The sequence below is a fragment of the Ceratotherium simum genome, chromosome 33 (assembly GCF_057802395.1).
Source record: "Ceratotherium simum simum isolate JZ-2026a chromosome 33, ASM5780239v1, whole genome shotgun sequence".
In the NCBI taxonomy this organism is placed as follows: Eukaryota; Metazoa; Chordata; class Mammalia; order Perissodactyla; family Rhinocerotidae; genus Ceratotherium; species Ceratotherium simum.
This window is the reverse complement of record NC_141932.1, coordinates 3690185-3713083: the sequence shown is the minus strand read 5'-3', so window position 1 is coordinate 3713083 and position 22899 is coordinate 3690185. Positions and strand designations below refer to the sequence as shown.

The 22899-nt window shown below is 50.7% G+C and overlaps 1 protein-coding gene across 6 annotated transcripts; it reads left to right on the top strand.

Annotated features, from left to right (window-relative positions):
- Positions 1 to 378: 378 nt before the first annotated feature.
- ZNF71 (zinc finger protein 71) lies at positions 379 to 21131 on the top strand. 6 transcript variants are annotated; one of them, XM_087421054.1, is made up of 6 exons: positions 379 to 497; positions 1351 to 1514; positions 4670 to 4768; positions 5677 to 5745; positions 11700 to 11826; positions 18551 to 21131. In XM_087421054.1, exons 4-6 carry the CDS (start codon positions 5713 to 5715, stop codon positions 19999 to 20001), a joined length of 1611 nt encoding a protein of 536 aa, XP_087277180.1. In that variant the 5' UTR covers positions 379 to 497; positions 1351 to 1514; positions 4670 to 4768; positions 5677 to 5712; the 3' UTR covers positions 20002 to 21131. The 6 variants fall into 6 exon arrangements, with proteins under 6 accessions (XP_087277180.1, XP_087277183.1, XP_087277182.1 ...); XM_087421057.1 differs by lacking the exon at positions 5677 to 5745; XM_087421056.1 differs by lacking the exons at positions 4670 to 4768; positions 5677 to 5745.
- Positions 21132 to 22899: the final 1768 nt, after the last annotated feature.

Sequence of the window (22899 nt, the reverse complement as noted above, 5' to 3'; positions counted from 1 at the left end):
TAATCCATATCCCAAAGAGGCATATTTTGGGGTGGCAAACTACCCTTGCAAACTACCCTCCTCTCCTTCCCTTCGCCCTTCTTTTCCCTTCCTTCCTCCTCTCACCTCTACTCCCTCCCTACTCCGTCTCCCACCTGTCCCCTTCCCACCCCTCCTCCCTCCCCATCTTTTCCCCTCTTCCTCCCCCTCTCCTTTCTCCTCCCTCTACCCCTCCCCTCTTCCTCTCCCCCTCCCCCCTTACCCCCTGCCCTCTCAATTACCACACAAACCCCACCCCTACGGCTGCGGTGCCGCGGAGGCCTCTGGGAGATGGAGGGGCGCGGTCGGGTCTCGGGATCGGCTGTGCTCGGGTCCATTGGGCTCCGCTCCGTGGGAGGCCGGAGCCGAGGCACCGGCGCGCGGGCTTCTGGGAAGAGTAGTCTGGCGCCGTCCGCGCAGGCGCAGTGCGGTCGGGCGGGCCTCGCGGGCACCGGTCATTGTCTTGGCGGCGGGGCGCGGTGAGTCCTGCGGCGGGCGGGGCGGGGGCAGGAGGAGAGGGGGAGAGGGGGAGGGGCGGGCTGCGGGGAGGGCGTGCGGCCCCAGGTGAGGGGCGTGTGGACGCCGGGCGGGGGGAGGGCGTGCAGACCAGAGCAGGGGTGTGCGGGCCCGGGAGGGGGTGTGGAGGAAGGGGAGGGTGTGCGGGCCCAGGTGAGGGGACTGCGGACTCAGGGCAGGGGAGTATGGGCTGAGGGAGAGGGTGAGGGGCCCTGGCCGGAGAGAGGGTGTGCAGCCCGGGGGTGAGGGCGTGTGGGCTCGGATTACGACCTGATCTGATGTGTCAGGAAGAAGGCGGGTCTGTGTGTGCTCCTGACTGTGTGCTGCGCGGACACTCCGGCTTTGGCTGTCTCTGTGTGTGTTTCTGGGTGGCTCGTGTGCCCTTCCTTTGCTTGTGTGTACGCCTACCTGTCTTGGTGTCTCTGGGTGTCCACCTGTGTCTGGTCTTTGCCTGTCTCTCTTGGGGGGTATCTCTGGGTGACTGTGTGTGTCCATGTCTCTGGGTAAGTGTGTGTGTCTGCCTTTATTTCTGTCCATGGTGTCTTTGTGAGGGTGCCTCTGGGTGTGCCCCTTCCAAAAGTGTGTGTGAAGGACTGTGTACGCCTGGACAGGTGGGCCTAGCAGAGCTGCCTGCCTTCCTGCCCCACCCCACACATCTAGCCTAGGGCCCCCAGAGTCCCCAGCTCCTTCCTGCCCATCACAGCCTTGTCTGGCCCATAGAAGGCTCTGGAGCGGGTGGGGACCTGGAAGGGCGGCAAGTGTGTGGTGACAGGATGTGGGGCTAAGAGGGGCTGTTTCTTCTCTTGTCTCCCACAGGGCCTTTCTTGTTTTTTTGGTGAGGAAGATTAGCCCTGAGCTAACATCTGTTGCCAGTACTGCTCTTTTTGCTGAGGAAGATTGGCCCTGGGCTAACATCTGTGCCCATCTTCCTCTAGGTTATATGTGGGATGCCTGCCACACACAGCATGGCTTGATGAGCGGTGAGTATGTCTGCACCCGGGATCCAAACCTGCGAACCCCGGGCTGCCGAAGTGGAGTGTGTGAACTTAACCGCTGTGCCACCAGGCCAGCCCCCTGTGAGAGGGCCTTCTTAAAGGGGGGGGTCAGAGTCCTCTGAAGGGTCACTGTCCCCTACCCACTCCTGACCAGGGCTTGATTTGTTCAGGGAACGAGTATTGGGCACTCAAAGTGCTGTTCTGGGCAGTTTGCCAGGATGACCTCATTTATGGGCATCTCAGTATCTCCAAGGTAGGACCCCCATCACCCCATTTTACAGATGGGGAAACTGAGGCTCAGAGACTTTAAGTGAATCATCTGACTCTACAGCCAGGCATGCAGGTTCCAGAACCCTCACACTTAACCACCAGACAAGTGGGAAATCTTTTTTCCTTTCCACTCATCTGAGACAAAGGTGCACGATATTTTTCCCCATGGGAATCTCCCCTTAGAAACAATGAAAGGAAGGAAATGCCAGAAAGCTCAGGGGAAGAGGATAAATGAGGAAGCCGCTGGCTTTGCAGCCACAGATCTCAGGCCACACTGGGTTCAGTGGTCACCAGCCCCGGGCACATGTCGCTCTCAGGGCCACAGTGCCTTTGTTGCCTTCATGGGCTCCTTTTTACATAAAAAGAAAAACATTAAAGATTATGGTTTGTGATCGAACTGCTATAAAGACAAATATAATCCAGGCTGGATTAGATTCACCTTTTTTTCTTATGATTTTAAAACAAATTAAGACATGCTCGTGGCCCCCGGGCCCAGTGTGCCTCCTGAGTAAGCCGGCTCTGGTGTCATCCACGTCCAGCCAAAGGAGCCAGTGTTGTGGACCTCACAGTGCAGGGATAGGAGTCCGAGACTGCCAGTCCAGAAAGAATACATTTTTTTAGATTAAATTACAACAGTAATATGAAGTCACTGCACCCAGGGAAACAAAAGAACACAAAGGAAAAAAATTAATGACTCCCCGTTCGCATTCCCACTCTGTCCCCTCGAGGCACCACTGGGTGTCCCTCATTCCATGGCTTTCCCCGGGCTCAGACACGCGGCACGGAAGCACACCCCCCACGTGCTGGTTTGGTTTCACACAAAGGGGTTAAAGGTATGTACGAGACTGGGCAACTTGCTTTTCTTACTTAATCAAGTGACATATCTGTGACGTCAGACTAACTCCTGCTTTCTGGAGGCCACTGCAATTTCATAGAACGGATGCCTGCCATTTATTCGACCATGGCTTCACTGCTGGGTGCTTAGTTTGTTTCCAAGTTTTTGTATGATTGTTGGTTGGTGGTTTTTGCCTCTCAGAACAGTGCTACAATCAGCGTCTTTTTTCTGTGTATAAGCTTTTACGTGGAGCTCTGGTTGCTCCAGGCAGCGTCCCAGGAACAGGGTGGCTGGGTTATGGGGTTCGCATCTGCCAGCCCACTTTCCCGAGAGGTTGAGGGACACTTGTCCCTTCAGCTGTATGTGGGAGCCGTGTCCTTGCATCTTGGCCAGTGCTAGAAGTTGGCTCATTTATTCATTCAACTGGATGTTTGGGCGCCTCCTGTGTGCCACACATTGTCCTAAAGGCCAGAGACACAATGCAAAAACGATTGTCTCTGGTCCCCGGGGGCTTCCATTCTGGTGGAGGGAAGACAGATGACAAGCTTGAAAACTTTGTAAAAAGACAATTGTCAATAATGAGGTGTGCTGTAGAAAGATGGCGGGGGTGAGGGTGGGCGCTGCTTGATCTCAGACGCCTCAGGGTGAGAGATTTCTCCAAGGAGGTGACGTTTGAGTGTGAAGGAGCCAGCCATGGGAAGAGCATTCCCTGCAGAGGGAACAGCAGGTGCGAAAGCCGGGGTGCCTGTGGCCAGGTGTTAGGGGCGGGGGAGCAGACGAGGAGGGGGAAGGCCAGTGGGGAAGATGGGGGTGATTTCTCAGTCTGTGGGAAGCCACTGGAGAGTTTGAAGCTGGAGGATGTTTTTACTGAGGGCTAATTGCGGGCCGGGCATGGTGCTGTGGAGGGTACAGATGTGAAGGGTAAGAGACACGAGCCCACGCTTCCGAGATCCTTCTGATCTGCGGTGGGGCTTCTTAACCTCCGCGCTGTTGACCCTCTTTGTTGTGGGGGCCATCCTGTGCATTGTAGGATGTTTAACAGCATCCCTGGTCTTGACCCACTAAATGCCCATAGCAGCACCCCTCCCCCAGACTGTGGCAACCACGAATGTCTCCAGACATTGCCGGATGTCTCCTGGGGGCCCAGATCACCCCCGGTGGAGAACCACTGTTCTCAAGACTTGTGCTAACCTGCGCTTGTGTATGCCCCCTGCAGTTAAACTCATGTAGCATTTGCTTGTGAAAATTGGGGCCATTTGCCCTCAAAAAGACTTTTCTTTGACTTTAAGAAGCATCAGAATCATCAGGATTGTTTGGAAATTCTGATTCCGGGACCCCATCCCAGATGGTTTGATTCAGAGCATCTGGGCAGGGGCCTAGGAATCTATATTCTGAATAATAATGTATTTTTTTTGTGTGTGTGTGTGTGTGAGGAAGATTAGCCCTGAGCTAACATCTGTTGCCAATCCTCCTCTTTTTGCTGAGGAAGATTGGCCCTGGGCTAACATCCATGCCCATCTTCCTCTAATTTATATGTGGGATACCTGCCACAGCATGGCTTGATAAGCGGTGCATAGGTCCATGCCCGGGATCCAAACCTGCGAGTCCCAGGCTGCCAAAGTGGAGAGGGCAAACTTAACCACTACGCCACTGGGCTGGGCCAGCGAATAATAATATTTTAATAAGCATCCCTAGGGATTCTGGCACTTTGAGAAATGGCACAGTAGCTAAAGGACTTTTCTGTAGGTGAGGTCTGGGGTTTTTCCAGCTGATCCTGAGGGGTTGGAGATTTAGGGAGGCATATTTTGGCTTACAGCAAAAGGAAAACTTATTTCCAGTCAGAGGTGTTGGTGATACAGGGAGTGAGTTCCCCATCCTGGGAGGCATGCAAGTCCTGGCAGGTCACCGTGCAGCCAGAACTGAACCATGTCTTAAACTCCAAGAATTTGCTCTAACCTGTGCCACCTGTCCTGTGTTTTAGTTTGTCTTTTATTTAAATTGGCTCACTGATTTGTTTATTTTTTAATTAAATCAGCTTAGTTTAGAAGAGTGCTCTGTGTGACTGCTGTAAATAGAAGCTGGGCTTCGCTGTGAAAAAGGAGACAAGCATTAAAACAAATGGAAATAAAGCCAGGTAATTCTAACTAGATAGTATGGTCTGCTTACCTGGGGGGCCTGAGCTCTGCTTTTGTTTTGTTCAAAGGAGAGGGTGGGGAGGCCTGGAGGGGTGTTGGGACACGCTGGCTGCTGCTGAGACTTCTCTCCTGAGCGTGTCAGAGAACTGGAAGGGAATTGGGCTGGGATGCATCTCGCTGGTGAATCAGTGTCACTTAACGCCATCTCTGAGTTCTCCTGCTGATGGCCCCTGGGTGACTGCATCCCAGTTTGGAACATACTCAACTGACAACAGCAGTGATGATAACAGCTGGTGTGTGTTGAGCTCTGACTGCGCCGCACGGCTCGGCTACGAGCTCCGCACGTGTGTCTGTTGGTTGAACCTCTCCGTGACCCCATGAGAAGTGGGGAAGCGCCCGCAGGGGTGGGGACAAACGTTGGCACGTCTGGTGGGGCCTCGGGCCAGCACTGAGAGCCAGGGAGGGGACAGCGGGTCCTGTTGCTCCCACAGCCCAAGGGAATGGCAGTGTGTGTGTGTGTGTGTGTGTGTGTGTGTGTGTGTGTGTGTGTCGGGGGTGTTTCCGTGCACCGGTGTCCGGGCATGCATTTGAGAGACAGCACAGCCTAGTGGTGCAGCACGAGGACCTGGATGTGCTCAGCCCAGCTCCAATCCCAACTGGGCGAGTGGCTCATCTCTTTGGGCCTCAGTTTCCTCATCTGTGAAATGGGGTGGTTGTAATTGGTGTCCACCTTGGAGACGTGTCAGGAGGGTTAACTGAGAGACGTTTGTCAAGTGCCTTGCATGCGGTAAGCATCCAAAGTGTCCTCTGTTAATGTGTGTGTCCCTCTCTGTCTGTCTGTCCCGTCTGCATTGTGAGGGCCGAGGCCTGGGCTCTCAATGCGCCTCCCTCTTTCTCCCCCTCACAGCCCGCCCGTCCCCCGGTCACCGTGGGCAGTGGAGGGATGGCTGCCCAGCTGCTGAGGGACGAGGCCCTGGTGAGTCACGTCGCCTCACACTCATTTCCAGAGGCTTCTGCTCAGGGATGACCCTCTGACCACCTGACCCCTCCAGGGCCCACAGCCTTGGCCCGGTCTCCTGGGAGCTGTGTCTGCCCTGACGAGGGAGGGCGGTGCCCTGACACTGGCTTTGGTCAACGTTGGGGGACAGGACACCTGGGAAGTGGTGGCTTAAACACGTTACATCACGTGGGAAAAGGCCCCTGCAGAGGGACTGAGCAGCACGATGCTGGACGCGTGACAGTGGGCAGACACTGAATGTCCCTTCTGAACACCCATGTGTGCGGCGAAAGCACCGACCTGTGCTGGGCCAAGGTGCACGTGTGAGGCAGTGGGTGCCCCTGGCAGAGGGAGGCGGGGCCTGTGGTGGGCACGCGGGCTCTCTGCTCTCCTGGATGTGTTATGACGTTTTAGTGGGGGGTGCGTTATGTGGCTGTTGTGTTTTTCTCTAAACTTTCTTTCATGCAAAAAATATTTCGTAATATATATATATATACACACACATATATATAAATGCTTCTTATGAAAAATGGGGAAAATCCAGTAAACTGTAGGTGAGACAATGTAATTCCCTGCTCGTTCCTCTCCCCAGAGATAACCATGTGGATATTTGTGTGTTCATTTATTGTCTCCCTTCTCTGACTGTTATTTTTAAAAATCAACCAAGTTTTGGCTCTGCCATTTTAATCTTGAGGGTTTTTTTCATCTAACTTCATGCAGTAGGGATTTCCCCTGCCTTTGTTTTGGCTGCATAGTCAGTGGACCCAAATGTTCATCCAGTATTGGTGGGTTTGACTTTTTTTAAAATCACTTTTTGATGCTATGAATCATAAGAGAAAATTCCTGGTAGGTAAGGAAATGCATGATCATTATCAAAAGCTCAGAAAACCCAGCAGAACCAGCTAAGAGAGTCAGTCAGTCACTGTGGACTTACCCAATGACAGCCACGCTCGAAGGGTGTGTCTTTCCCTGGTTGCGTGTTGTTTTGCAAAAATAAGAATCACCCTGGCTAAGCAGTTTTATTTCCTGCTTTTTCGTTGAAGATTTCATCCTAAGCATTTCTCCACGTGGTTAAAGACTCCTCGATAACATCTGTTTTAAAAGCTACATAAAAATTTTATCTAGTGGCCATGGCTGTTTCACTTAATGGTTCCTTGATTGTTGGACATTTGTTTCCAGTTATTTGTGATTATAAATGATGTCACGAGGGACATGGCTGGACATAAATCCTTCCCTGCGTTTTGTATGATTTCTTTAGGGATGATTCCTTGAAGTACTGGGTTCAATATTTTTGAGGCGTTTCCTGAGTGAGTCTTCGTAGTACTCTCCCAGTTGGTTGGGGCAGCATCCATTCCCACCAGCTTTGCGGTTACACTGGCCGTTGTCGGGTGTTTATTCTGCATGTTGGATATAAATGATAAATGGATATAAATGACAAGCGGTATAAACCCTGAGTGTGGTAGGTGACAAATGGCATCACGTGATCTCTTTCTCAGTAGCGTTGTTTGTATTCTCTGTGAGGTTTGATTTTTAGGAAATGGTTATTAGCCATTTCTGCAGGTGGGTAAGTTATCTATCTTGTGGTTTACCAGTGCACAGGAATCTTAGCATTCTTGAAGATTTTAAAGAAGTGCATGTGTGTGTAAATATTTGTGGCAAATATTCTTCCCAGGTTTGCTTTTTATTTATTTCATATTTTTAAGTACAAAAGCATTCCATATTTTTAAAATCGAATCTCTCCATTTCTGTGGTGTCCTCCATTGTCTTTAAGCTGTAAAAGGGTTTCTCCATCCACAGGTCACACATCACCTCTGTATTCTTACTTTTCTCCGTTTATCATTTGGATGTTAACAGTGAACTTTTGAATCTTTTATATCCACCTGGAATTTATTTTTATGTCTAGATGTGTCAGTTCACTTATCTGTGAGTTTTGGTTTGTCATGTCCTTATTAACACCTTTATTGAGATATACCCCACATACCCCAGAGGATACAATTCATGGGTTCATGGCATATTCGCAGAGTTGTGCAGCCATCACCACAGTCAATTTTAGAACATTTTCATCACCCCATAAAGGAAATGTGTACCTGTTAGCACTCACTGCCATTTCCCCCATCGACCCCCAGCCCCTGGCAACCGCTAATTGACTTTTTGTCTCTTTTGCCTATTCTGGACATTTCTGTAGCCTAAGTAGTGCTTCATTCCTTTTCGTGGCTGAATAATATTCCACTGTATGGAGAGACCACATGTTATTTATCCATTCATCAGGTGACGGGCATTTGGGTTGTTTCCACTTTTTGGGTCTTACTAGGAATGCTGCAGTGAACATTAGTGTATGAGTTTTTTGTTTGGGCAGCTGTTCTCAGTTCTCTGGATATTTACCGGAGTGGAGCTGCTGGGTCGTATGATAACTCTCTATTTAACCATTTAAGGAACTCTTGACTATTTAAAGCAGGTGCACCGTAATGTCCTCATTTTTTTTTTTTTGTGAGGAGGACTAGCTCTGAGCTAACATCCAATGCCAATCCTCCCCTTTTTTCTTGAGGAAGACTGGCCCTGGGCTAACATCCGTGCCCATCCTCCTCCACTTTATATGGCACGCCGCCACAGCATGGCTTAGCAAGCAGTGCGTCGGTGTGCGCCCGGGATCCGAACCTGCGAACCCCGGGCCGCCACAGCAGAGCGCGCGCACTTAATTGCTGTGCCACCGGGCTGGCCACATAATGTCCTCATTTTTAACTTGTCTGTGATTGTTGTCTTGATTTCTTCTACCTACGTTATTTAGAAGGACTTGTCAATTGTTTTTATTTCAGTGTGGTTGGGATTTTTGGTGTAAATTTTTTTTCTTAAGCAGTTCTAGTGTAATTACATTCTGATAAAAAAAAAATAGAGCCTGTCTGATTTCAGCTCTTTGGAATTTGGTGAGATGTTCCTGTGGCAAATTGTTTGTGCGTTAGACAGCAAACCAAAATAGATGAAGCACTAGAATGAGTGGCCTCAGACACATACACAGAAAGGACTCAGAGAGGTTCAGTGCATTTGGGTTGAACCCCATATCTAGGGGGATCTCCCGGACTCTTCAGAGGAGGGTGGGCCCTGCCGTCTGTCCTCCCAGCATCCCCCTGCCGTCTGCCCTCCCAGCATCCCCCTGCCCTCCCAGCATCCTTGCTGTAAGGTGTGGGCTCCCAGACTTCCAAGATTTTTGTGTTCAGTGCTTCCCCAGTGCCTGCCCAGGCTCGGTACATGGAGCCTGCTCAGTCAATATATTATTGAGGGAGTTCATTGAAGTGGAGCATACTTAGGGAAGACTTTCAGAAGGAATTATTACATTTTAAAAATTAAAACAAAAAAATGAAGGGGGCAGGAGGATACTTTGGGAGATGATGGGTAAGTTTGTGGCCTCAAGTGTGGCAGTGGTTTCACAGGTATACACTTGTAAACTTATCAAGTTGTATACATGAAATATGTGCAGTTTTTTGTATGTCAGTCATTCCTCTGTAAAGTGGTTTAATAAAATTAATAGCTGGGGGGGCCAGCCTGGTGGCATAGCGGTTAAGTGGGCGCGTTCCGCTTCGGTGGCCTGGGGATTGCAAGTTCGGATCCTGAGTGCGCACTGATGCACTACTTGTGAAGCCATGCTGTGGCGGCACCCCATATAAAGTGGAGGAGGATGGGCATGGATGTTAGCCCAGGGCCAGTCTTCCTCAAGGAAAAAGAGGAGGATTGGCATTGGATGTTAGCTCAGGGTTGATCTTCCTCACAAAAAAATAAAAAGATTAATAGCTGGGCTGGCCAAAGGATATATTGGGCCAAATAAACAATAATAATATAATAAAATAAGTATTAATAATAATAAATATAAATATATACAAGATATGTATGAAATGTCAAAATTAATCAAATGATAATAGAATAGTTGATGTTCATTGAGAGCTTACTCCACACAGTGCTGGAACCATATGTGCCTTACCTCATTACACCCCCACGACAGCTACTAAGGGGGACATTGTTAATATGAAGCCCATTGAACAAACGAGGCTCAGAAAGGTTAAGACAGTTGCCCAAGGAAACACAGCCGTGGACAGGCAGAGCCAGGATTTCATTGCAGGCTGTCAGGTTCCCGAGCCCAAACTTAACCACTGGCCTGCACTGCCCCCTCATCAAGTGGTGGTGGCCAGAGGCAGAGGAGGCCAGCGTGAGCCCAGGGCCCCTGGATGGGCACATGGGAATGACTGGCCACCAGGTGAGGCCTCCTCCCAGGGAGGGTGAGTCGTGCTTCAGGGTGCATGGGTGGGAGCTGTAGTGAGCCAAGGACCTGCGGGTGTCAGTGACAGTACCTGATGGTTACTGAGCACCTACTGTATGCTACGCATTGTTCTCAGTATCAAACATGGATTAACTCGTTTAATCCTCACACCATCCTTACTCATGGATCCATTTATTCATTCAAGTGCTATTTATTGAGCACCTACTGTATGCTGTGCGCTGGTCTGAGCATCAAACATGGGTTAACTTGTTTAATCCTCACGTCACCCTTACTCATGGGTCCATTTATTCATTCAAGAGCTATTTATTGAGCATCTACTGTATGCCAGGCATTGGTCTGAACACTGAGATACAGTAGTGAGCCAGACAGACTTATCAGTCTGCTCAGGCTGCCAAAACAAAGTACCACAGACTGGGCGGCTTAAACAACAGAAATCTATTTTCTCACAGTTCTGGAGGCTGGAAGTCCAAGATCAGGGTGTCAGCGGGCCTGCTCCCTCTGAAGGCGCTAGGGAAGGATCTGTTCCAGGCCTTTCTCCTAGCTTCTGGTAGTTCCTTGACCGTGGCAGCATAACTTCCGTCTGCATACGGTGTTCTCCCTCTGTGCCTGTCTCTTGCCCAATTTCCCTTTTCTGTAAGGACACCAGTCACATTGGATTAGGGCCCACCTTCTCCAGTATGACTTCATCTTAACTAATTATATCTGCAATGACCCCATTTCCAAATAAGGTCCCATTCTGGGTGCTGGGGGTTAGGACTTCAACATAGGGATCTGGGGGAGGACATAATTCAGCCCACAGCAAGCACTTGGAACAGTAGCTGGCACAGAGCAACTACATAATAAGTGATGGGTCTTGTCACCGTTCTGATCAACATCGTCACCTTCATCATCACCTGCCATGCTAGGCCACACTCATCACCCACAGGGTAACGGCGTCAGCCGGGCAGGTGCTTCTGCTTCCGCCATGTGAACTTCTCACCGTTCCTGGTGGGCTAATCTGCCTTTTAAGCCTCAGGTCTTGATCCAACCCTCCCACCCCTGGATCTCCCCCCAAGGACCCAACCACTAGTTCTCCCCCAGACTACACTTGGCCTCACCCTTCTCAAGTCTTCCTGGACGCCCCCTAAAGCTGCAGTTGCTCAGGCGCCTGGAGAATTTTGTTCAGACCTGCAGGGTGGTAGTGACCAGATTGTGGGTCAATAATGTGTGTTTTCCGCTGCCTCTCCCATGAGGAACTAGTTCTTGAACCTTCCGTGTCTGATCTCAGCACGCAGCCCAGTGCCTGCAGCTTCGTGGGGGCTCAGGAGAGTGTGTGGAACTTCTGGATTCCATCCAGGATCCTGCCGTGGCTGGTGCCTGACGCGTGTGTCGATTTATGGGGTTATGAGCGTTTTGCCTTTGATTCCTTCTCTGTTTCTCAGATCTGTGACTTGCTGCTCTAAACAGTCTCGTATTTGTTTTATTTCTCTGTCTGAGGACCATCCCAGTAGAATCAGGCACCAAGGAAACTGTGAGTGGTCGGTCCCTTCAGAACTCTGCACCTTGTTGAAATCACTTCAGATACATCCTGTCTGCCTTCCCTAAATCCTTTTGGCTTTTCTGGATGTTTCTCCAGACCTCGGTAAGGAGGGCCCTGCGGTGAGTGGTTGTGGGTTTCCTCTTACAGGAATCAGTGACGTTCAGGGATGTGACTGTGGACTTCACCCAGGAGGAGTGGCAGCAGCTGGATCTGGCCCAGAGGGCCCTGTACAGAGATGTGATGCTGGAGAACTTCCGGAACCTGGTCTCACTGGGTAAGGCGGCAGCTTCGCTGAGTTACTCGCCATTGGCCTGTCACTTGAGGACTACGAAAATAATAAGAAAAAAGAATGACAGATTGGACTACGTAGAAAGTTTAAGTTACTCTACTCAAAGCTAAAAGTAAAGTTGATAGGTGATGAAATGGGGAATAATATTTACCACATGTATAATGGTCAAAGGGTTATAATTCTATAAAGAGCTCCTAGGAATAGATAAGAGAAGGAGTGGATGATAGAAAGATGGACCAAACTTACAAGCTGGCAATTCATAGATGTAGAAATTCTTGAGGTTACACTTTATAAAATATTTTTAAACCTTACTAATAGTCAAAGAAATACAAATTGAGTCAAAGAAATAAAGTTTTTGCCCATGAGGTACGCAGAAATGAAAAAGAATGGTGATAGCCTGTATTGTCAGGGTGTAGGGAAAGGGACTCTCTCATTTTAGGAATATAAAATTGGGACAACTCTTTTGGAAGACAGTTTGGCATTATCAGCCAAATTTTGAACAATTCTATTTTTAGGAATATATCCTTTAGAAATCTTCTTGTAAGTGTGCAAAGTTTTACGTAGGAAGAAAAACAGAGAAACGACCTAAATGCCCACCTTTACAAGACTAACTAAACATATCAAGCTATGTTAATATGATGGAAACCATGCAGCTCTTCAGAGATGAGCACTCTTTGGAAGCATTGACATGGATAGATGTCCCTTGATATATTTTTAGGTAAAAACACTAACTTTCAAAAGGAGGGTATGGTCCTAGTTCTTTAACAGCTTTCCTGAAAGTACAATTGACCTACAATTAACTGCACATATTTAAAGCGAACAATTTGACACACTTTGATGTCTGTATACACCTGGAAAACCATCACCATGATCCAGATAATGAACATACCCATTACCCCAAAAAGTTTCTTGTGCCCATTTATCTCCGTCCCCACACCCACCCTCCATTCCAGGCAACCACTGGTCTGCTTTATATCACTGTGGTTTAATTTGCATATTCTAGAATTTTATATACTTGGAATCATACAGCATGTACTCTTTTTGGTCTAACTTCTTTCACTTGGCATAATTATTTTGAGGTTCACTCATGTTGTATGTATCAGTAGTTCACTTGTTTTTTTGTTTTTGAGGAAGATTGGCCCCACGCTAACATCTGTTGCCAATCTTCTTCTTTTTTTTATTTCCTTTTTTCTCCCCAAAGCCCCAGTACATAGTTGTATATCCTAGTTCTAGGTCCTTCTAGTTCTTCTATGTGGGACGCCGCCTCAGCATGGCTTGATGAGTGGTGTGTAGGTCCACGCCCAGGATCTGAACCAGTGAACCCTGGGCTGCCAAAGCAGAGTGCACGAACTTAACCACTATGCCACTGGGCCAGCCCCAGTTCACTTGTTTTTTTTGCTGAGTAATATTCTACTTTATGGATAGACCACAGTTGGTTTATCCTTCACTTGTGGAGAACACTTGGGTTGTTTCCAGTTCTGGACTATTACAAATAAAGCCTCTATGAACATGTATGTATGGGTTTTTCTGTAGACATGTGCTTTCCTTTCTCTTGAGTAAACACCAGGGAATAGAAGGGTTGGACACTTTAAAAACTACCAAGCTTTTTTCCCAAGTGGTTGTACCGTGTAACGTTTCCATCAGCAGTGCGGGGGAGTTCCAGTTGTTCCACTGCTTGGGGAAACAGTACACTCAATCTTTTTCGTTGTAGCCATTCCCTTTGGTGTGTAGTCTTACCACATTGTAGTTTTCATTTGATATTGAGAATCTTTTCATGGGCTTATTTGCCATCTGTATCTTCTCTTCGATGAAATGTCTGTTCAAGTCTTTTGCCTGTTTTTTTATTTGGGTTGTTTGTTTCCTTATTATTGAGTTTTGAAAGCTCTTTATATATTCTTCTATTCTTCTTCTTAAGTCCTTTAGCAGATATATGCTTTGCAAATATTTTCTCCCATTCTGTGTGTAGTCTTTTCTCTTTCTCGATGGTGTCATTTGAGACACAACGTTGTTAATTTTGATGTAGTCCAATTAATTTATTTTGTCGTTGTTGCTTGTGCTTTTGGTGTCATATCTGAGAAACCATTGCCTAACCCAAGGCCACGAAGATTTACTCCTATGTTTTCTTCTAAGAGTTTTACAGTTTTAGCTCTTCATTTAGGTCTTTGGTCCATTTTGAGTTAATTTTTGTGAATGAGGTAAAAACAGTTTTAACGTCACTCTTGAATGTGGATATCCAGGTGCCCAGCACCATTTGTTGAAGACAGAAGTTTTTAATTTGAAGAAGTCCAGTTTATCAATTATTGTCCTTAGGGATTGTGCTTTTGGTGTTGTATCTAAGAAATCTTCACCTGTCTCCAGGCCACAAGGGTTTTCTTCTATAAGTTCTATAGTTTTAGGTTTCACATTTTGTTCTATGATCTCTTTAAACTTAGTTTTTGTAATGATATAAGGCGTTAATTCAAGTTCTTTTTTTCATCAAACGGATGTCCAGTTGTTCCACTGCCATTTATTAAAAAGACAGAATTTTTCCACTGAAAAATTTCCACTTAATTTTCTCCACTGAATTGCCTTTGCACTTTTGTCAAAATCAGCTGTCCACATATGTGTCGGTCTAATCCTGGACTCTGTTCTGTCTCATCCATCGATTTATCCGTCTTGACACCAACACCGTGTCATTTGATCTGCTCTCACTTTTTGCCTTTATGGCTTGAGCTCCATCTAGGACGACTTATCTTCCACACGACCCTCTGAGCGTTCTGCCCGATGCTCCATGAATCACCTGGTGTGAGGAACGTGGCCGGCTGGTGTGAGAAGCCACTGACCCAGCCCTGCGTCGCTCCCAGGACTGTTTTCAGATCCTTTCGGGTAGTTTTTCCCCATCCTCAGGTAGTTTCTGTACATGTGTGTTCTGATCAGTAATCTGAGTACTGGAGGGGGCCTCACGATCTCCGGAGCGCTCTGTCTGCCCGGCTCTCCTCTCCTGCACTCTGTCCTGTGAACTCTACTTGCCTTCATTGCTCAGTTCCATCTCCTCAACTCAGGGAGTCTGCTGGGCTTGGCCTCAGTTTCCCCTCCTGTGCTGCGGCCTGCAGACTTGCCAATGCGTAAGCTGGGTGGGCGTAGGGCCTGCCTCTTTGGATTCCCATCTCTCAGGAACTACTGCCCTTCCTTGCCTGATGTCCAGTGTCTTGAAAACCTTTGTTTTATATAATTTGTCCTTTTTTCCCCCATTGCTTTAGGCTGTAGGCTGGAGGGAAATCTTGTCCCTGATACTCTTATCTTGGCCGGAAGCCCCATTTAGAAAAAAAAAAGTGTGCATTCTTATGTGTGTGTGCATACAGGTGTGTTGTGTGTTTTTGTTCAAAACATATGCACTGGGGAAAAACATTCTAAAAATATACAACAAACTGCTAATTCAGATGGGTGAGATTACAGAGACTTCCATTTCATAAGTTATTTTTTGGTGTTTGATGCTTTAACAAGTGTGAATTACTTTGTGATCAAAAACAATTGTAGAAATACAGAATATGGAAAAACAGACTCTGAAGGACAAGAAACCTAGTACTGTGAAAAAAAAATACATCCACATTGAGACCAAAAGGAATGCATAGCATTTTGTATGTTAGCAGCTTTTTGCCAAAATGGCCTCTGCAGAAATTGTTAACATTCCTCTTGACCGTGGGCAAGAACGCCCGAGTCCACGCGCCATCGCCAGCCATGTGTCATCAGATGCTTCGCTCTTTGCCGATCTGCGTGGTGAAAAAGCCGTGTGGCGGGGTGGTTTAATCTGGCTGATGTCGAGCTGTGTTTTCACAGCTTTTCACGAGTGAGAGCTGGGTGTTTGCTTTTTGCAGATGAGTTTCGTCTGCAAAATGAAGGGTTTCAATCCAGGAAAAGGAGGCTGCTTCCTTTCCCCTGCCCCCTAATCTTGGGTTCTGCTGCTTTCTGCCTCCAGCTGTCCTGACTTCTCCAGTTAGTGTTTACTCCAAAAGACTTGCAACTGTGTGCACAGCCAGGACTCCCCACCTGCTCCGGTCTCTGAGCCACGGGCCGGTTTATTTCCAGCGGGTCTCAGAGCCCATTGGCCCGAAACCAAACCCACTGTCACCTTTCCTTTCTTCCCACTGAGGAGTTACCCTCTCCCACCCCATGGCCTTCGTGTCCCATGCCACAGTCTGCCCTGACATTTGGGCATCATGCCACACTCCAAGGTCCCCAAACCAGGATAGCTTTCCTACCTTAAGTGTTTCTCAAACCCTTTCCTGCAGGATAGGTAAGTGATGCATGGCGAGACAGTGACTCCTCAGGCCTGTGGCTCTGGGGTCAGACTACCTGAATCCCGGCTCTGCCCTCCTATGTGCTGTGTGACCTGGAGTCTGTGACTTCATTCTCAGAGCCCCAGTTTCCTCATCTGTAAAATGGGTCTAATCCTAACAGGACCCAAGTCACAGATGGTCGTCGAGATTGCATGGAAAGTTCCACACAGGCTGCTTAGTGCCATGCTGGGCACGTAGCAGATGCTCCATGTTCACCTGGCACCTTCTGTGTGCCGGGCACGGCTGTAGAGCTGGCACGGACAAGGTCCTTGTCCTTCTGGGGCTCACTTCCCACTGGGGGAGCTGGTAATAATCACATCAAGGGACAAACGAAAGTCGTCACAGACCATAGTGAGCGCTCACGATGAAACAGGCAGGAGACTAGTGGGAGGGCTCTTCTTTGCACCACAGGATGGACTGGGAAGGCCTCCCTATGGAGGACGATTGCTAACTGAGGCCTGAAGGATGAGCGCCCATGGGAAGGTGTGGGGGGACAGCAGTGGCAAAGGCCCTGAGGCAGGAAGAACTTGGCGTGGACATGGGAATAAAAAGGCACCCCAGAGCGCGTGTGGCTGATGGAAACCGAGCGGGGTAGGGTGGCGGGAGGCGAGGTAAAAGAGGTGGCCCCATGGACCTGTGGGAAGGCACTGGCTTTGATCCTCGGTGCACTGGGAAGATGCTGGAGGGTTTGGTTTGACTCGAAGAAGATCCTCTTACCGCTGAGTGGAGGATGCGATGTTGAGGGCGAGGGTCGAGGCTGCAGCACATTTCAGACAGGAAATAGGTGGTGGCTGACCAGGTCGCTGGCAGTGGTGACGGGGAGAGTTGGTCCACTTCAAGCTGTTCTGCGTGTCCAGTGGCACTTGTTCACTGTCTGGATGCTGGAGGGAAGGGGTGAATCAAGATGACTGCTAGGTCTTTTTAAAAAATTTTTGGTAAAATATACATAACATGAAATTTACCATTTTAACCATTTTAGGTGTACAGTTCAGTGGTGTTAAGTACGTTTATACTATTGTGCAACCATCGCCACCATCCATCTCCAGAACTCTCTTCATCTTCCCAAACTGCAACTCCGCCCATTCAGCACTGACCCCACGCCCTCCTCCCTCCAGCCCCTGGGAACCGCCCTTCTGCTTCTGGCTCTGGGAACTTAACTGACTGCCAGGTGCCTCGTGTGAGTGGAGTCGGACAGGGTTGGTCCTCCTGTGTCTGACTTATTTCACTAAGTCTCTTTGATGAGCCTCTTTCTTTTTAATCATTTTTTGGGGGATGGGTTTTGAAATCACAAGTTTCATATCAAATGTGTCAGGTTTGAGGTATCACAGAGGGACGCCAGGTCCGCTTTTGAATGTTCCTCAGCAGAGCTCAGAGAGGAGGTCTGGGCTGCGGGCATAAATTTGGGAGGCGTCAGCATGTAGAAGATACTGCAATCCAGACCCCTTTGGTGAGACTTAGGGAGGAGGAGTCTCAGACTCAAGTGGTCGTGGGGCCAGGTGGGGGTTTAAATGGGGGAGTGGGAACCATTGCTTCCACTCCTGCTTTTGGTTGCCTCATAGGAATGGGGGCTCCATGTGGCTGTCTCTTCCCATTTTTTATAAGATTTTTGTGTAAGATCATACAATTTTTAAATGTTGAGAGTGAAGCCATTAGGTCTGTGATACAGTCTGGAACTCAGGAGAGCCCCCTAGACTGGGAATGGAGATTTAGGAGGATACACCCAGGAAGGGATGGAAGCCACGGCCTGGCTGTGATTACCAGGGACGGAGGGATGTGAGAAGAGAAGCGGGTCTGGCACCAGCTCTGAGGGACACCTGCTGCTCCAGGGCTGGACAGCGGAAGCAGGAGTGGGGGCACCGGGCAAGGTAGGGAGGGATGGAGTTTGGCCGGCGGGCGGGGAGACGGAGGGTAACCAGCGCACGCCACAGGAATGTGAGCAGTTTATTGTTTCTAATAAACATCAATGCTTTGAGAAGCATAGCTGGTCGGGGATACTCAGGATGAACCCTGGAAGAGAGGAGCCCGTTGCAATAACTCCTCACTCAGGTTTGCAGGAGCCTTCTGATCTGCCCCCTCCAAGCTTGGGAGGCATACTTCTGTGGTTTCTCTTCAGGTGTCCCTCCTCCGAGCCCTCCCATCTGGCTGCCTTTTCACCCCCCTCCCAAGGGACGTTTCTTGTTCTCTTTGCTCGCTTGGCTTTGTATGTTGCTTCTGCATCCTGAGCTCCTTGCTTCCCTTCTCGCTCCCCTCTGATCTACAGGTTGTCGTTTGCTCTTCAGTCTGTGCCTTGTCATGTCTTCCGTTTCATTTACCACCACTCCCCTGGCTTCGGAATTCCTTGCTGCCAGCGTTGTTAACTACATGTATTTCATCTTCTCTTTCCCTTGCCCCAGACTTGGAGACTAGACCTGAAATGAAAGAATCGGATCTGAAGGAGCACATTTTGGAAGGCAGACCGTCGGTTGGGGTGGTTGCGGAAGGACCTCTGAGGAATGGTGCCTGGGGTTCCACCTTTGAAGGAGCGTGGACGTGGGGTGACCGGGTGGAGAGGCAGCAGAGAAGCGCAGAGGGCCGTCTGGAGCGCCTGGAAATTTCCGGGGACTCGGCCTCCGAATGTCGTGAGTTCGAGGCCCTCACCAACCGGAGCTCCACCCTGGTCCCCCCACAACCAGGCGAGCCAGGAGAAGAGGGGGCCCGACCGTTCGCCATGCGTGGAAAGGACTGCTCAGGTAATCCAGACCGCAGTCCGCCCTCCAGGTCCTACGACTGCACTGAGTGCGGCAAGGCCTTCAGCCGTAGCTCGTCGCTGATGAAGCACCAGCGGGTCCACACCGGGGAGAAGCCCTTCGCGTGCGCCGTGTGCGGGAAGCAGTTCCTCGAGCGGTCGTCCCTCACCATCCACCAGCGGGTCCACACCGGGGAGAAGCCCTACGCGTGCGGGGACTGCGGCAAGGCCTTCAGCCAGCGCATGAACCTCATCGTGCACCAGAGGACGCACACCGGGGAGAAGCCGTACGCGTGCGGCGAGTGCGGGAAGGCCTTCCGGAAGACCTCCTCGCTCGCCCAGCACGAGAGGACCCACACCGGGGAGAAGCCCTACGCGTGCGGGGACTGCGGCAAGGCCTTCAGCCAGAACATGCACCTCGTCGTGCACCAGAGGACGCACACCGGGGAGAAGCCGTACGTGTGCGGGGACTGCGGGCGCGCCTTCAGCCAGAACATGCACCTGACGGAGCACCAGCGCACCCACACCGGCGAGAAGCCCTACGCGTGCGGGGACTGCGGCAAGGCCTTCAACAAGAGCTCCTCCCTCACGCTGCACCGGCGCAGCCACACGGGCGAGAAGCCCTACGTGTGCAGCGCGTGCGGCAAGGCCTTCAGCCAGAGCTCCTACCTCATCCAGCACCAGCGCTTCCACCGCGGCGTGAAGCCCTTCGAGTGCAGCGCGTGCGGCAAGGCCTTCAGCAAGAACTCGTCGCTCACGCAGCACCGGCGCGTCCACACCGGCGAGAAGCCCTACGAGTGCCCCGTCTGCAGGAAGCACTTCGCGGGGCGCTCGTCGCTCGTCGTGCACCAGCTCGGCCACACGGGCGAGAAGCCCTACCGCTGCGGCGAGTGCGGCAAGGCCTTCAGCCAGAGCGCGTACCTCATCGAGCACCAGCGCATCCACACGGGCGAGAAGCCCTACCGCTGCGGCCAGTGCGGCAAGGCCTTCATCAAGAACTCGTCGCTCACGGTGCACCGGCGGATCCACACCGGGGAGAAGCCCTACCGCTGCGGCCAGTGCGGCAGGACCTTCAGCCGCAACACCAACCTCACGCGCCACCTGCGGATCCACACCTAGGGGCGGGGGGCGCCGGGATCCACACCTAGGGGCGGGGGAATCGTAGTCCGCGCCGGCGGGGTGAGCAGTTCTGACGTCGGAGCCGCGGGCAGCGCGGTGTCAGAGAGGTCCCGCCCGGAGATGTGGGCGATGTGGACGGGCTCTCGCTCGCCCCTGCTCCTGCCTCACGGAAGGTCCACACAGCCCCACTGGAAAGCGAGTCCCGACACGTCTAACGGATTTGGGAACACGGGAGGGCTCACGGTGGCTGGTAACTTACAGGAGCCCCAGGGAGCCAGGGGGTCAGGGTTCCAGACCGAGCCCTCTGAGTAAGTTGTTCTAGGAGCTTGGACAAAGCGTTTAGTGTCTCTGGGTCACCCTTCCCTCTACAGTAAAGTGGGGGTGGGCAGAGGAGGAGATGGACTTGACAAGTGACCATGGGGAGAGTTCTCCCTTTATCACACACGTCCTCCATCTGGTCCAGATGGCAGGTTGTCACCATCTGTGAGTTTCCTTGACGGGGTAAGAACTAGGGGGGCCCACCGTCCTTCCCAGGCCCCTGCAGTCTCCCCACAGTGCCTGCTGGAAGCCCCGAGCTAATAAGCAGTGGAAGTCAGCACGTTTGTGAGAGGAAAAAAGTTTTTTCAGAGTTAGCAAAGAATGGTAACCGCTTGGGATGCCGAAGTTGCTCATGGTGGTCTGTTAAATTTTTTAAAGGTAAAACTTTTAATTAAGGGAGACCAATGTCATTTTAAACAGTCATTGGTGTGAAAGATACAGGTACCAGCTGTCCTGTCAAAATCAGTTTCAACGCTGGGGGGAGCGGGGAGGGTGAGTGATAACGACAGGCTTGATATTCGGGTTTAAATACTTACTGGGCTTAATCAGTGGGCACTGCTGAGCGAGGGCCGTCTGTTTTTATCGTTGTTTCTGCCGTTAAACTTGAAGGTAACTCCAGGTGAGTTTCCTGAGGCCCACCTGAAGCTCTGTTTGCACGTGGGTTCCCCCAGAGTCTCGTTTCTCTGGCGCCTTGTACGCCACCCTTTTTATGTTAACATTTGATGTTACTTGTCACAAATGTCCTGGTGTTTCTGAATGTCCCACACTTCCTGACACTGGTGTACACGAGGGATAAATAATTCATTTTAAGGAATCATGTGTATCAGGAAGCACACTTTGTGTTGCAAGTAGAAAAAGCAACCACTCAGGCATGCATAAACAAGGCAGACAGATTTTCAAACGTCTGGCAGCCATGTGGGTATCAGGCTGGGTTTGATCCAGATGTGCAGCGTCAGCCCCATAGCTGTGGTTTTCTGTGATTCTCTGGCTCTCCCTTCATGTGTTGGCCTCATTCTCAGGCTGGCTTCTGTCGTGGTTTCATGGTGGTTTCCAGCAGCTGCTCTGGACTACGCATTTTCTCAGTCACATCCAGATGGAGCCAGACCTCTTCCAGTCATTGACAAAGAAGCCCTAAGCTTCCTTCTGTTGGACTCCCGCACGTACTGATTGCTGTGACCAGAGAAATGCCACGTGCCTGGGTCTGGGTCTCGCCCTCCTCCGTGAAATGGTAGCCGTGAAGAGGGACTGGGAATGAGTGCCCAGATGCGCCTGGAACACTGTCTACCCTTGACGTGGGTGGGGGGTCGATTCCACCCAGATCCCAGTCGGGGAAGAGTGGGGTGACACGGAGAAGGCGGCCCAGTGTCATCATGCCGTGGGGGGTTAGCGTGGCTTAAAATCGGGTGGCTGCTGTGGCTGTTGTCATGAGAGGTCTGCACGTGCGACCTCTTCTTTGGGGAGTCTGTCATTGCCGTGGTCACCAGGAGGACCCTCAGCCCCGTCTGTCCTCTCTACTCCTGTAACCCAGCCACGGGGTGGGGGCAGAGCAGCAAGGGCTGGGTCCCCCGGGGCTGGGCAGAGGGTGTGAGGTCCCACCCCACGTCTGCTTGTACCGACGTGGCTCATAGGCCTTCATCCCCACTCTTCCATTCCTGTTGTCAAACTAAACGGCACCCAGGCTACCTGCTGGGGGGTGGCTGGGAGAGAAAGGGGGTTATAAACATTTGTGGTGACTGCAATCCATGGCGGCACGTGCGGGGGACCTTGTGACGAGTGATGACAAGTGACACGAGGTTGGACAGAACATGAGCGAAGAGGAAGAGGATGGTGAACCCCAGTTGTGTGGCCTGAGCGAGATTCATCTGACCCCTCTATGCTGCGGTTTCCTTGTCTTCACGATGCGGGTAATGAGATCTCCAGGGTCCATTGATAGGCCAGTCAGGGGACGGGTGAGCTGCTGTCACAAGGGCCCCCACTGGCACAGAGCCTTAGAGAACAAAGCCCCTCTCTCCATCTCTCAGTCCTTTCTCCCTCTCTCTCTCCCCTCTCCCTCCCTCCCTCTCTCCCTCTTATACAAAAAAAAAAAAAACCCAAACCCGTTCCACCTCCAAGTGGTCATTTAGCACACGGGCTCCTCCATCCCACTGCTGTGCTGTCCCCCCAAGGGACACTTGCTCCACATGTGCATTCCAGCCATAGGCCGAAGGGAGTGAGCCTGGAGGAGGTGTCTGATACCTTAGCACCAGGACAGAAGTGGCCCCATCTCTCCTGCCGCATTCTCTTGGCAGCTGGCTGCACCCAAACCTCTGGGGGCTGGGAAGTGTCGTCTAGGTGCATATCCAGGACAAAGGGGAGACGACATTGGGCTCCACTCACAGACCTGTTGAGTCAGATCGTGCAGTCAAGAGGGGGCGTGAGACATGGTCTTTCAATAAAATGGGCACATGGAAGCTTGTAACCTTCTAGGCCCTTCTGAGAGCAAAGAGGCCAGTCTCATGCCAGCAGCCACCGTCTCTGCCCTTGTGCTGTGCTTCCCTCTTGTCATCTGTGTCACCCCGTACCCACTCTGCTGCGTCATCG